This window comes from Haemorhous mexicanus, chromosome 5, assembly GCF_027477595.1.
Source record: "Haemorhous mexicanus isolate bHaeMex1 chromosome 5, bHaeMex1.pri, whole genome shotgun sequence".
Lineage (NCBI taxonomy): Eukaryota > Metazoa > Chordata > Aves > Passeriformes > Fringillidae > Haemorhous > Haemorhous mexicanus.
Window position 1 is genome coordinate 11,399,612 of NC_082345.1, and position 13,788 is coordinate 11,413,399.

The 13,788-nt window shown below is 46.2% G+C and overlaps 1 protein-coding gene across 1 annotated transcript in view; it reads right to left on the reverse strand.

Moving 5' to 3' along the window:
• TMTC1 (transmembrane O-mannosyltransferase targeting cadherins 1) overlaps positions 1-12,192 on the reverse strand; it is a 140,273-nt gene extending 128,081 nt beyond the window's left edge. The window contains exon 1 of the mRNA XM_059845880.1: positions 11,885-12,192. Within this exon, the coding sequence (XP_059701863.1) occupies positions 11,885-12,192 (308 nt within the window). The remainder of the gene's footprint in view (positions 1-11,884) is intronic.
• Between the last annotated feature and the right edge of the window lie 1,596 nt (positions 12,193-13,788).

Below are 13,788 nucleotides of genomic sequence, written 5' to 3' on the forward strand. Positions count from 1 at the left end.
AAGGCAGCTTTCAAATACTCTAAATCATGCCTTTTGCCCCATTTGCAGTCATCCAATGTTAGTGCTGTTAAACTAATTACTGCAAACTGCTCTAAACTTTGGTTTATTTGATTAAAGAGAAACCATTTCCCCATTTTTCTATTATGTGGTTGTGTTTGGCAGCCTTTTTGACAGAGATGAGAGTCCTGTGCCCTCCCAGCAGAATTTACTGCAGTGAGACCACGCCTGCACTTCCTTAGCAGCAAAGCACCTTGGCCAGCATCATGACACTTGTCCTATTTCCCTGTTGGCACCTTCTGTGGTTCTGTTGGCCACGTGGGTAGTTATTTTCTGCTCTAGAATAGATTCTTTTGCCCAGGAACAGCCAAGACAAGGACTCGGTAAGGTGCTGGAGCATCTGCTTAGCATAACAGGGGCATTTATTGCCATTTAACTTTCAAAACAGTGTCACACACTGAAGGTTAAGCCTTTATTTAAATGCTTTACTGGCATAAAGACGCTTGTCTAATAGTTCACATCATTTTTATAAGGACATTGATGGCAAAGATAAGTTAGCTAACATCACCCTAGACTCAGTGACACAATTAGGGTTCATTATTTGTGTCGATCATAAAAAAAAATAAAATGTAACAAGCTGTTATGACATTTGTTTGACAGCATGTATTAATACATTCTTCTGGTTACTGTTTTTTTACAGCCAGCTTGCTTAACAGCTGCTGACAAGCCTTGCCTTACACACAGTTGAAGATAATTCTCTTAAGTATTAACAACATCTGCACATTTGGACAAACATATATATGTATATATATATATGTATGTATCTACACAAATATACACACATACACATGGTGTATGTGTGTATATACACCATGTGTATATACACTCCATATATGAAGTGTATATACACCATGTGTATATGCACTCCATATATGAACAAGGGATATGGAAAAATGTCTAACTAATGTTGAAGGATTTTTTTTTTCTAAACAAAAGACAAGATAACCAGTGAAAAGAAGACTCAATCTAAATATTTTACATGCAGCTGTAAATATGCTATGGGGTCAATAATCCTTTCTGTTGTTACTAAAAGACTCTGGGTCTCCCATGACAAGCATGATGTGACAGCAAGGCCACTGAGCTGTTGCTACTGTAAAAAAACACCTTAGGTGTTTTTGTGAGACAGAGGAGGTGTGAAGAGGTCTGTGAGAGCCAGACAACCTTTTTTCTTTTTTTTCTTTTTTTAATAAATAACTCTCTACATTTCTTATTCATAAGCAAGGAAGTGCTAGGTGTCCTGGGTTCAATTTTCCAGGCCAATCCAATTTTACCAGACCAGGAGTCTTACTTGTGCATTCCTGCTGTGCTCCTACTGGAGAGTTTGTGGAGGCAACAGATGAAACCCAGAGAGTTTGTGAAAAAGTGAGATTTTGGCATGACTTGACCTTTCCCTTTGAAGTATGGGTTGATGCAGTTACATTTTGACAAGACATCAGTCTGTGTGATTCAAGAATACACAAAGAGTTTGGAGGTTTTTCTTTTTTTATCCCATTTCTCCTGCAAGCCACTTCAGGGCAGCAACATCCATCACTTTCCCTTATTTCTACCAGCACTGAATGACAAACCACAACAAATGGCAGTAACACACACCCAGCCAGAGCTTCAGCTGCAAATACACTGCAGCAGCAGGAACCCCCAGGCCAGAATCATGTTTTCAGCACAGGGCTGAGGGGAACAAGGGGCAGCACGGGGCCACCCTGCCCCTAAAGGAGCCACAGTTCACTCCAAGACACCTGCAGATGTGCACAATGACAGGGACCCTCTACAGGAGACATTCTTTATACAAATAATTAATTTCTGGCTGTGTATCAGCTGAAGCAGCGTCCACTGGTCCCCCTCAAATGCCAAAGTGTGATCTGGGAACCTGATTTCTGGAGAAGGCAGATGCAGGCAGGTGAGGACAAGTGCTCAGGATATCAGGTGATATGAACTCATGCACCAAAAGGGAAGAAATTCTCATTTAGTTGGCCAAGTTGTGAGAACCAATCACTAAACTCATGACATCTGGCAATACTCTTGAAAAATCCATCATCAGTCTCCACAGATCATATCAGATCACTTCCCATCCTGCAAAACAGGTCTGCTGGCAGGAGAGGCAGAACTTTACAGGTAAGGGATCTTCCTATCCCAAAGGTGGGGTGAGTCCTTGACACCCCTTCTTAGGGTGAGCATCAAGTCAGTGAGGCTTGTAAGCTGGGAGTTACCTGATGTAAATTATTGAGAACAGCTCTGTAAAAGCATCAGCCTCGCAGCCTGGCTGTTCCCCTGTGTGTTCTTTAAATAAATAAAGAACAGCAGAACAAAATACAAACATAATACCATGTTTTTCAGGTAACTCTTTCACTAAACAGCAAAATCAGACTGCAGGTGTGTTTTAAATACCATCTTTGGTGGTCCATGAACACTAAACATGAGCGTGTGCAGGTGCTAAATTCACACCAGTGCTTTTTGCTGCTAAAGCTCTTTGTCATAAGAAATTAGGCCACATGGCAATGAAGGAAACATTCTTTCATCCTGAAACAATCCCAGCAGAACGATGTTGAAATGTTAGCAGTGGTTAAATTTATTGTATGTCAAAAATCTGGGTCTTCAAACAGCTCTAATCCAAGTCACAAGAACTCTGCAAAGCTGCCCAGCTCACACAGCCATGGGGGAAAAAAGGCAGCCTGCTATGGAATGCCAAATTTGCTCCACTGCAAGGGAACTGTGGAGGAACTTCTGGGCAAGGGAGCCAAGAAGGGGATGGGTAAATAAAAAATTACTTCTCTCCTCTTAATCTTTAATACCCTAACAGAGAGAGTCAGTCTTGTTTACTGGCAGCAGCATGCAGCAATTACACACAATAGATGGTTCAGCAAACTAAGGAAGTAAAACAGAGATATGAATCTCAAAATTAGGGAAGAAGTGGTCTTTCTCCAACATAATGTTCATAAACAGAAATTCAGGCAAACAAAAATTGCACTACACTGGAGGGAGGTAAGGGTGGTGTTTTCCATGTATTTCCATACTTATACTGCTCCACAAATGGGGAAAATCGTATCATGTAGCCATTTCTGTATGAAGATCATAACCTCTGCCTGAGCTACAGCATAACTTGTAAGACACATCTTATACAGAGATTCCACCATGCACTGAAAGCGGGTATCACTTTGCATAAACTTTGCCATATTTAACACACAATTTGAACAGGAAAAGATCATCACAGGAAACTTAATCCATCCTTATGTATTAAATTAATTTATATAAATCTGCATGTGAACCTTCCTTATAAAAACTGTGGGGGTTTTATGAGGTATGGGATGCTGTGAGACTTTCCATTAAGTGTTATTTCCACATCTTGTGGCCTTGGTAGAGCACACAGTGAGGAGAGGAGGTGCTCTGGGCTGTATGAACAGGCTGCTCCTCAAAACAGAGATGTGCTTGCAAACAGCATCCTAAAGATCTGGGGCTGAACACAGCAAGTGATAACTGCTAGGAATAGAGACCCTCAAGAGAGGAGACACAACCATCTCAGACTGGAGGTCATTCCTCAGAGGAGCCACTGACTACACACTTGGAGAAGGGTTTTTACTGCTTTAACATCTCTGCTGGAAGAGTCCCTGGAAGCAAAGATTCTGCCAAACCTCCTGCAAAATGGCAAAGGGCAGTTCAAATGCAAAGGGCCTCAGAAGACCCAGGGAAAGGAGAAGAGCACCAAAGTGCAGTCTCTCAATACCAGGTGACATTGACAGGTATCTTCTAATAGAGCTGACCTGCATCAACCCTGCCACCACCAAAACAAAAAACTGAGTACAGAAATCTCAGCACTGATCACATGTCCCACCAGGGCAGACAGGCTGCACTGAAACATGTATTCAAGCCAAGACTCAGCACTGTTTTTGTGCCCAAGTGTTGCAGCCTGTGTGGCTCAGCACGTCACATCCAAGGCAGAGCACTGCCCAAAATACACACCCATGCAGGAGGTACACCAAAATAAGAAATCCCTTGATTTTGTTAAGGCTGATAGATGTTTTCCAGGAACAGTGGAAGAGTATAGCTTGCTTGGCCACGTGCAGCAGTTTTCTACCATTCCTCCACCATCCACTCTCAGAAAAGGAATTACACAGCTTCACTCTCAGAAAGAAAGACTTCCACAGGCAGCAGCCTTCTGTTGAAGGTTCACTGAATAGTGGCTGTACAGCAGCTCTCCAGAAGAAAGCAAGTCATTCCTATAACCTCCATCAGTACCATCAGATGTCCTGCAGAGAAGCTGTCAGGGACACATCAGTTCTGGGTAAGCAATTCCCCACAGAGAGGTCCTGGAAATGAAGTGGGACTCTGTGGCTTCATCCTCACAGACTCAGAATCAGAGGGGTCTGTGCTGCAAGAGCACAGGCTCACAGACAAATTCCATATACACCCAGTTATTTACGGTATATAATCACCAACACCTCCACCCAGCTCTAATATAGTGCTTTTCATCCACTTGTACACATGAAGATTCATTCAACCTTTTTTAAGGCCTCTTATGATTTAATAATACTGCATACCGTAATTGGAGAGTTTCTCTTTTTATAGACTTTGTTATTATCCCTGGGTAGCTCTTGTTTAGTTTAATCTGTTTTATTATTTTCAGAAGACTAACAATGAAACACAACATGTTATGAAACAGAAATGCACAGGATAATAATGGTAATTTGTTATAGCAAGTAACACTTAATGGAAAGTCTCACAGCATACCATACCTCATAAAACCCCCACAGTTTTTATAAGGAAGGCTCACATGCAGATTTATATAAATTAATTTAATACGTAAGGATGGATTAAGTTTCCTGTGATGATCTTTTCCTGTTCAAATTGTGTGTTAAATATGGCAAAGTTTATGCAAAGTAACACCCGCTTTCAGTGCATGGTGGAATCTCCTTATAAACTCCACAGATGCATGGACTTCGTGCCAGGAAAATGAGCATTTGCACTCCAAAAGAGGTGCAGCTGCATCAGTGGCAATAATGGCTAAGGCTCTATGTGGAAACAGCTCAAAGATTAATGAAAAACCTGTAGCAGTAAACAAAATAAACCCCTTTGCACTGGTGTTCCTGCAATGGCCAGTTTCCACCACGAAGTGCAAGAGCACTTGGTGCTGATTTGTGCTGATAATCTTCCCACAGTACAGTGCAATGCCTGAGAATTAAATGGACAATAAGGCTTAAAAGGCTTGGTCCCTGATTTGCTGTAATGGGACGAGTGACAAGACAGAGGCTGTATCAATTCCCACCCACAGCCTTTGCCTCAGAGCACAGGAGTCATCACTTCCAAGAGTTAAGTGCAGGCATTCAGAGCAGGTTATTGCCTCCCAGCAGGGGCAAGGAAAGAAAAAAGAAATCACAATTAGACTGGGAAGAAGCAGTACCTTGAAGGTGGCAAATGTGCCAGGGCAGAATTTTCTGGTAAAACCACAGCAAGTGCGGTTTGGTGATCATTCCTGTGGCAAGTAACAAGGGCACCACTCACACAGCTTTAGGATTACCCCCACAAGGGGCCTTGGTAAACTAGAGAAGAAGAAAATCCAGATGATGATGGCAAGCAACAAAATTACAAACCAGGTGTCATTTTATCTAGATAGTGAACAAAATGCAGTTTGTCTTAAAAAATATTCTTAAGTAGCATCTCAGCAAGAACTGAGGAAATGAACATCTCATGAAAATCTTCAGCAGCCATCCATCAAAGTGGGGAGAGAAAAAGGGATGGATGAACAAAAACCAAGCTAGGACAGTCACTCCTCAAGAAGAGAAAGTAACAGAAACCAAAATCTAGTATAAAGTTATTCGTCCTAAAGACAGTATTTCAAACTGGATCTAACAGTTCTTCACCAAATATGAAGTAAGTTTGAAATAAGTTGAAGACCATGAAGGAAATGCCATTCTAACTTACAAAGAAGCAAAGAAAAAAGGTATAGTGAGTGAAAAGAGAACACACTATTTTCTTTTCCCTTTCTTTCTTTCTTTAAGGCTGTGAGACAATAAAGAGAAAGCCCAGGAAAGCAGTCAGAAACAGAGCAAGGAAATGCAGAGAAATGCCTTTAGGTAACCAGCAGCAGGCAGAGTACTTTATTTTCATGGACTCTAAAGAGTATTGACAAGGATGCTCCTGTGGGCAAAAAGGCTGGTCGAAAGCTGAGACTTTTAGGTAAAAGAAGGGCAAAGAAAATTAATGGTGACACAGGTGCAAGAGGAACAGAATGCCCAATGAGAGAAAATCTCCAGGAATTGGTAGGTGTTAAATAGAGACAAGACACCACTGAAGCAAGCAGCAAAGATAAGCGTGACTGCATCCACCTCAGCCAAGTCATTCAGGAGAATTAGAGAGCTCTTTCTCTCATAAAAGGCTTTAAATTCAAGAGACAGGCAAATTTTATTCAGGACTGACAAAATGTGAAGGCAGACTCCTACATGCTTTGTACATACCTCTCCTACTGGGCTTGGCTGCAAGCAGCATGACAGCACGGACCCCAGCCAGGTCTGCACCCCCCATCCCTGGGCAGGGAGCCTCCCCTCACCCTCCACAGGAGCCCTGTCCTCCTTCCAGGGAGTGCAAGCAACCCCAGAGAAACACAGCCCAAACTTACATCCACAAACATCAGACACCTGCTACAGAAATTACATTTGTGAGGGAGACTTTCTGTGCACCTGAAATTGGGGGGAAAACCTAAGCTTTGAGGTACCAAGCTTTGGAAGACACCAAAAATCACAGCAAGGCATTCTGCTCTGGGTCAAAAGAAATGCTTATGTGCTTAGAGATGTGTCTGTATATTCCAGCTATAAGACAAGCAGTTTTACAAAAGTATCTGCTTTTCTTCACCAAGCCCACCTCATCCAGTGTGGCTACACCAGCACTACATCAATTTCCTGGCAGGTATCACAGTAGCAGTGCGGAGAGTGACTGCCACAGCATGAGTAGAAATAGTAGACTAAGCTGTACAAGAGAAATACTGACACAATCTTAAACATTGTGATGTTCAGAGTGAAGAAAACACTTGTGCACTGTGTATTTAACCTGACACATTATAGCTCCACTATATTACCCTGTACTGTCAAGCTGTAATATAGCATTAAATCAATAACAAAGAAAATGTAAGGTCCTTTTTCCTTCCCCAGGTTGTTCTGGTTCTCTTAAGCTCCCCGTCCTTGAAACTTATGCCACTGATACAGCTGAAAAAACAGAAGGATCAGCTGTAAACAACCAGATAGATCAGAAGGCTGACAGTGAGTTATAGAATCAGTTCTCTCTTTGGCTATGTATTTACCTCTAACCCAAGCTCACATTCACTTAAGGCTTTGATCCAAAGCCACTGGAGCCTCACATGAGGCTCTCAATGCCAACCCAGAATACTGAGCCTCTGCTGAAGGGCCCTATTTACTTCCCAGGCAGGTACATACCCAAGCCATCACTGGCCAGCAGCCTTGGTGGGCAGACCTGGAAGGATACCCATTCTGCAGTCAGCACCTGAGCACAGCCCAGACTTTTTAATTTATCTTTTTCCTCTTTTTTTTTTTCTTCCCCCCAGCTAGAGCACTAGTAGGATGGTTCTCTGCACAAACTGGGTCTTTTCTTCTCTTTTCAAATTCCCTTTTGCAGCTTACTCCCCCTCCAGCTCCTCTCCTCCAAGGAGTGGAGTGGACACTCTGACACCCTCCCCAGAGAGCCGGGCACATTCCCAGTGAACAGTCACTCCCAGCTCCTTTGAGGAAGACCAGGTATCTGCTGTGCTTCCCTGCCATGCCATCCTCCCAAGTCTTTGTCACAGACACATGTCCTAGATGTGTCACCACCTTTTTCGTCTGTCTCTGGTGGGCTGTTCCTTGAGGCATCCCCTCACCAGCATCTGCCTTGGCACCACCACCAAGGCTGAGCACACAGGGCCTTCACTTCTCAGCCACCTGCAAACCAGGAGGCTCACACCTGATTAAATGTCTTTACATCTTGGCATACAGGGGATTTGAAAGGCTTCATTCTCACCATTTTCTATCACTGTGTACCTTCACTGTGCTGCTGACTACCCCCAAATCTTCATCACCTGTGTTTCTGGGTTGGAGAATCTATCTAAATAGGGATTTGGCAGACAGAAAGAGGAAGGGAGACAGCATTGAGGATTGCACCTTCTGCTTCAGCAGCTGAGAAACATTTCTGCAAAACCACTGGAAACAAGGAGTAACTGAAGTGCTACTGAGGGAATAAATGATTCAGTGAACTTCTGTTAGTGGAGGCAAGGTGTAAGACAGAAAGCACCCAGTTTAAATATAATTCCTGATTGAATTACAGAACTGGCAGTTCTCTTTTTTCTCCTTTTTTTTTTTTTCTACTTTTCATCTTAACATTTTACAGGGAAGACACCAAAAGATAGTATGTTCTGAGCCCAAGAAGTTGCCTCTTTAGAAAGAAGTATATTGAATCGCTTCTTAGAGAAGAAAACACCTGCAGGTAACTAAGTCAAAGTGATAGCAGCTGGAGAAGAGAGAATGAAGTAAGTTTTTCTGAAGGACTAAGCAAAACAACTGCCTACCATCTCAACTTCTGTGAAGATGAAGAGTTCTGCTAGACCTGTCACCTAACAGTTAACCATGTGTAATAGGAATGCTTCTGAACCAGCTCATTCAGCATTTTATGGAAGTCAAGAGAAAAGGTAAGAGAAGTTCAAAGACACAAAACAGACACTATTTAATTCAACAGTCCATATGGAAGCTTTTTCCCCCCCTTCTGATGTTAACCCGCACAAAACAGTGCAGCAATTCTGTGAATATTTCAAGTTTTGCTTAATGGTTCCAGTGGGCCACTCTTTTTTTCCTCTGATCATTCATACTGTCAGATCCAGTGTGAATAATGTCAAGTACTTGAGCTCTTTTCACTGTTTGGCTCCAGAGCATTAGTGTATGGGAATGAGGACTGTCACTTATGATTTCCAATTCATCAGGGACACTGAACTACTGTTACACAATTTCAGCAATGTCTGCTTCAGACTTTTCTGACAGATGGGTGATAAATTTTTTTAATTGAGATCATTTCAGGAATATGTAGCTTATATGTAGGATATGTTCAGCCTAATGAGAAGTCCACAGGGCATTTTGAGTCCTGCCTCTTACTTTCACAGCCACAAAAGGCAGAAAATAGACTGAGATAAAGTTTCAGTAGATTGATGGATCTGTAGATACAAATTTCAGCCCACCCTTCACATCTGTTCTGTACAGGCAGTTTGGAGATCTCCCAGATTCTTTAATCTTAACACAGCAAGATGCAAAACAAGCCTTTACAGATGAAAGTTTCATGCAAGAGAAGTAGAGCCACTAGGCTGATAGAAAGATTCATGCTGCTATTGAAATGCCTTGGATTTGACCAACAACAAGAAGATAAATTAAATAAAACAAGCAAATCTCAAACAATAAAGATAGGACCAGAATACTTTGGTCCTCTCTTCCCTCCTTCCTGCACACATCACACAATTTTCTTGAGTATCTTAAGCGGGTGGAGTAAATTCTAACAAAAGTATTAGCAACATTTCATTTCCATTCTGTTACCTATCAGTTTCTGCTAAGCTTTTGACAAGAATCAGGGCAAATCCTTTTTTTCCTTCTGCAGGAAGACAGAGAGCAAGCAGCAACCTCCTGCTGGGCAAGGCAGGGGTGGATGCCTCAGGCAGGCAGAGCACGGCTCAGCCACAGGTTCAGCGCTGCTTGGCAAAAGCTGCCCGAGGCTTCTTTGGAAGCGCTGGGTTTCACTGAGGATTCACTCCACCCCATTCTCAACATCTTCCTCTGACACTCTACTGGTAGCAATGAAATAGGAAGAATGTGGAAACTGAAAGGATAATTGGGACACAGTGGATATAATCTCCCTCTGCAGCCAGGGAAGATAAACGATTCCTTCCGTATTCCAAATGCAATGACAAGTGGTGAACAAATGACTCTGCCTTTGACCCAGTGTCTTGGCTGTATGGTTATTAGAAGCATAGAGGATTAAATCTTGTTCACAAAATTAGTGTCACTTCCCTTCCAGAAAGGACCAGGTAGAGACAGCACTTCATCCTTTTTTGACACATACCCCTTTAAACAGCAAAGGCAAAACCAGTTTAAATACATACAAATGGGAACTAGAACATTTAGTTTCCATCTCATTAAAGTTTAAGTTCCTTTTGCTCATTAGCATCACAATCTCAATCCTGCAACCTGATCTAGGAGGCCAAGTCCAGCACTCCAGCGCTAATATTGCGTGCAGTGAGGTCAGTGGTGATACACACACGTTCACTCTTGCCTCCAATTACCCCCAGGTGTACTGCTGGAGGAATGGATTAATTACATGGATCCCCAAACTACAAGGGTTTGGTTGGTCACACGATGGAGAGAGAAGGCACTCTGTGTGCACACAGCCAGCTCTGCCACCAACTACCTACTCCCACCTCGCTCTTTACAGAAATGTGCTGAAATGCTCTTCAAGGAGAAGGTACAAAACCTGTTCTAAAAAATCCAGTTTACAAGGGTCTGGGCTATTCAGCTTTCCTTTGTGAGGAGCATGCCAACCTGTGCCCAGACAGCCAATACTGATGGCTCTTGGCTCCAAGTCCACCTTTACAACCGAAGAGCAGCAAGTGCTCTGCGGGAGTGCCAAAGGGACATTCCATTTCCCAAAACTGCTCCCGCTTCACAGAAACACTCAATTTCCACATATTCATGAAATTCTATTTATATATCCAGTGTGCTAATGAGTTCATCAGCAGAGTGAACCAGGAACCGGTAACACATCCCCCTGGCAGACTTGCCAATGCCCATACCCTTTATTCCCAACACCTGATGTAGTTTGTAATGAGCATCTACGGATCACCCAGCACTACACAATACTCAGCCACACCACCAGCTCTTCAGAACCGCTCTCTGCAAACACATGTATCATTTCTAAATGCTGAAATGTGCTAAATATTCATCATCGCTAATGTTCCATCAGAATAAATTAAATAGAGAACAAGCTAATGGAAAGAATGACAAACTGTATGGATTGTAACTGAGCTGATTTGCCACAAATTCTTCTCCTGGGGGAGATAAGCCAGGGAAGGTTTTCTTTCTAGGATTACCGAAGGTAGCTGTCACTTTACTGCTGCTCAACTTCCCTTTATTCCTATAAAACCGAAACTCCTCCTCAACAACTTTGCCCGGTACACGGGGAAGGAAGATCTAAAGCAGGGAGGCTGCAACTCCGCGACTGACAAGGGAGGCTGGCAGCTGCCAGGAGGGATGCACGGAACGGCGCGGTACCCGCGGGGCTGACCCCTCCACTTATCGCTAAGATCAAAAAGAAGCGATAACTACGGGTCTGTTTCAAAACACAACGCGGGAAGTTTCTGGCACGATCACTCAATTGCGGAAAAAAGGTACTCGAGATAAAGCACAGGAGGAACTCACGAGCGAGCACCTTCCCCAGCCAAAAGCGATTTTTGAAACACTCCGTTTTCCCTTTTATCCCTCCCGCAGCCCGGGGAAGAGGCGCCACCTGCTCCCAAACGACCGGCAAAGAGAGACACTTGCCGGGAGAGCGGCGGACTCCTCCGGAGCGTCGCCTCATCGCTTCCCTTTCTCCGGCAAACTTGCCCCGGGCCGGGCCGCGGGACCGCACCGGCGGCCAAGCCCCCGCCCGCCCCCCGTCCCGCAGGACGCGGGCAGAAATGCTGAATCACGAAGCCGAGGGCGCGGGACCGGGGGGCTCTCCCTGACCCCCACCGGGGCCGGCCGCCCCCGGCCGCCCGGACACGGAGCCGGGAGAGGGTCTGTGCGGAGGGGAGACCCCCGCCCGCCCCGCCGACACTCACTTGAAGGTGAGGATGCAGAGGGGCCGGTAGGACTTGTGGCTGGTGTTCTCGGCCATGCGCTTGCCCCAGAAGTCGTTGGCGAAGGCGGCGGACACGGGGGTGGCCGCCCGCACGTCGGGGTTGTTCACGATGGCCCAGACGTCGTCGTGCACGAACTCGCCCCGCAGGGAGTTGCCGTAGCAGAGGGCGCACAGCCCCGCCAGCACCGCCGCCGCCGCCGCCCCGCCGCGCCGCCCGCCCGCCGACGGGCAGGGGGCCGGCGCGGCTCGGTCCCGGCTGCGGGAGCCCCGCGCCGAGCCCGTCACCATGGCGCGGGGCGCCGCGCCGGCTGCCCCGGCTCCGCCGCCGCCGCGGCGCGGGGAGGCAGCGGCGCCCGCATGGTGCGGGGCGGGCAGCGGGACCGCCGCCGGCCACTCGCGCTCTGCTGAGCCGCAGCCCGCCCGGCTGCAAATAAACAGCGGCCGCCTCCCCGCGCCATCCCTTCTCCTCCTCTTCCTCCTCCTCCTCCTCCCCCCCCCGCGCCCCCTCCCGCACGCATGCTCCTTGCCGCGCTGTCACACCGCCGCCACCTCCTCAGCCCGTCGGCGCGGTGCGCTCTGCCCGCCCGGGGCTCTGCCCGCGGTGGCGCGGGGGGCTCTGCCCGCCCGGGGCTCTGCCCGCGGTGGCACCACCGCACAGCGCGGAGAGGACGCGCCCGGCACGGCCCGCGGGCTGGGAGCGCAGTCCCGCTGCAGCGCTAGGGTCGCCGCTGTCCCTGCTCTCTCAGGAGACGCGTGCAGGGCTGTCCTGCCGCCTGGGGCCTGCGCCTCCTCCGACCCCCCCCACGGGCAGCCCCCTCAGCAGCCCCCCTGGGGACCATCCTCACCTGGCCAGCGGCAGCATCCCAGCCGGCTCCACGGCACCCACAGCGTGCATGCTGATCCGCTATTGATGCTGCTGCATCGCATCCACGCTGCTCCACGGCATCAGTGCTGGGCCACATCCTCCACGCTGCGGCGTCGGCTGTGCCAAACAGTTCTCCACTGTGTCCTGCTGGAGGAAAAGTCATTCTCGTGCCACAGAACTTGTTTTCTCTACTCTGGTTCATTTCCTGTCTTTATTCCAAAATCGTTTGAGAGCTGCTATGTGTCCATACCCTCCCACGGATGACCTTTCTTGTGTTAGTGATAAGCCTCAATAACTTAAGGAAAGGCCATGGTCAGATCATCTATTCACTCATTTATGAAAACTACATAGTCACAGATTTTTCAAAAAAACAGAAAAACAAGGACTCTATTAATGGGGTTTTACTCTTTTAAGAAAATCTTCTGCTTATAACCAAACAAAGCAATAACACTGCTTGGCAAAGAGGCTTCGATTCAATTAGGTGAATAACAAACTGGACACACTTTAAATTTGTTCTTGAGAAAAGATGCACTGAGCAGGGCTCAGCAGCAGCCTGAGCAGTTCCCAGCTGCTCTCCGTGTGAGCGTGCCTGCTCTCCTATGGGAAAGAGAGAGGAGCGGAAGCCATGGAAAGTTCATGCAGGCTGTCCAGGGCAAGCCCGCTCCAGGAATGCGTTTTCCCCCAGCCTGTTTGGCACTTGGAGTGATCTGGTATTTTCCAAGTGCAACAGAACAGGCTTTTCAGATGCACTTTTGTTATAGCTAAAAATAACAGTTAACTCTGTCTAGGACAGTGTGTTTATATCCGGGACAGAAGGAAACTCCACCACAATTAGAGCCATTAATTCAAACTTTCTCTTTAAGCAGCTGATGAGATTTAGGCAGTTGGCTGCATGGAGTTTTCATCAACAGTGGGAGACCACTCATGATAATGTATTCATTTTCACCAAAGTTTGAAAGCCTAGGCATGCAAAGCTAGACTCCAAAGTCAATGCATAGGCACAGGAAGAGAAACAGCCT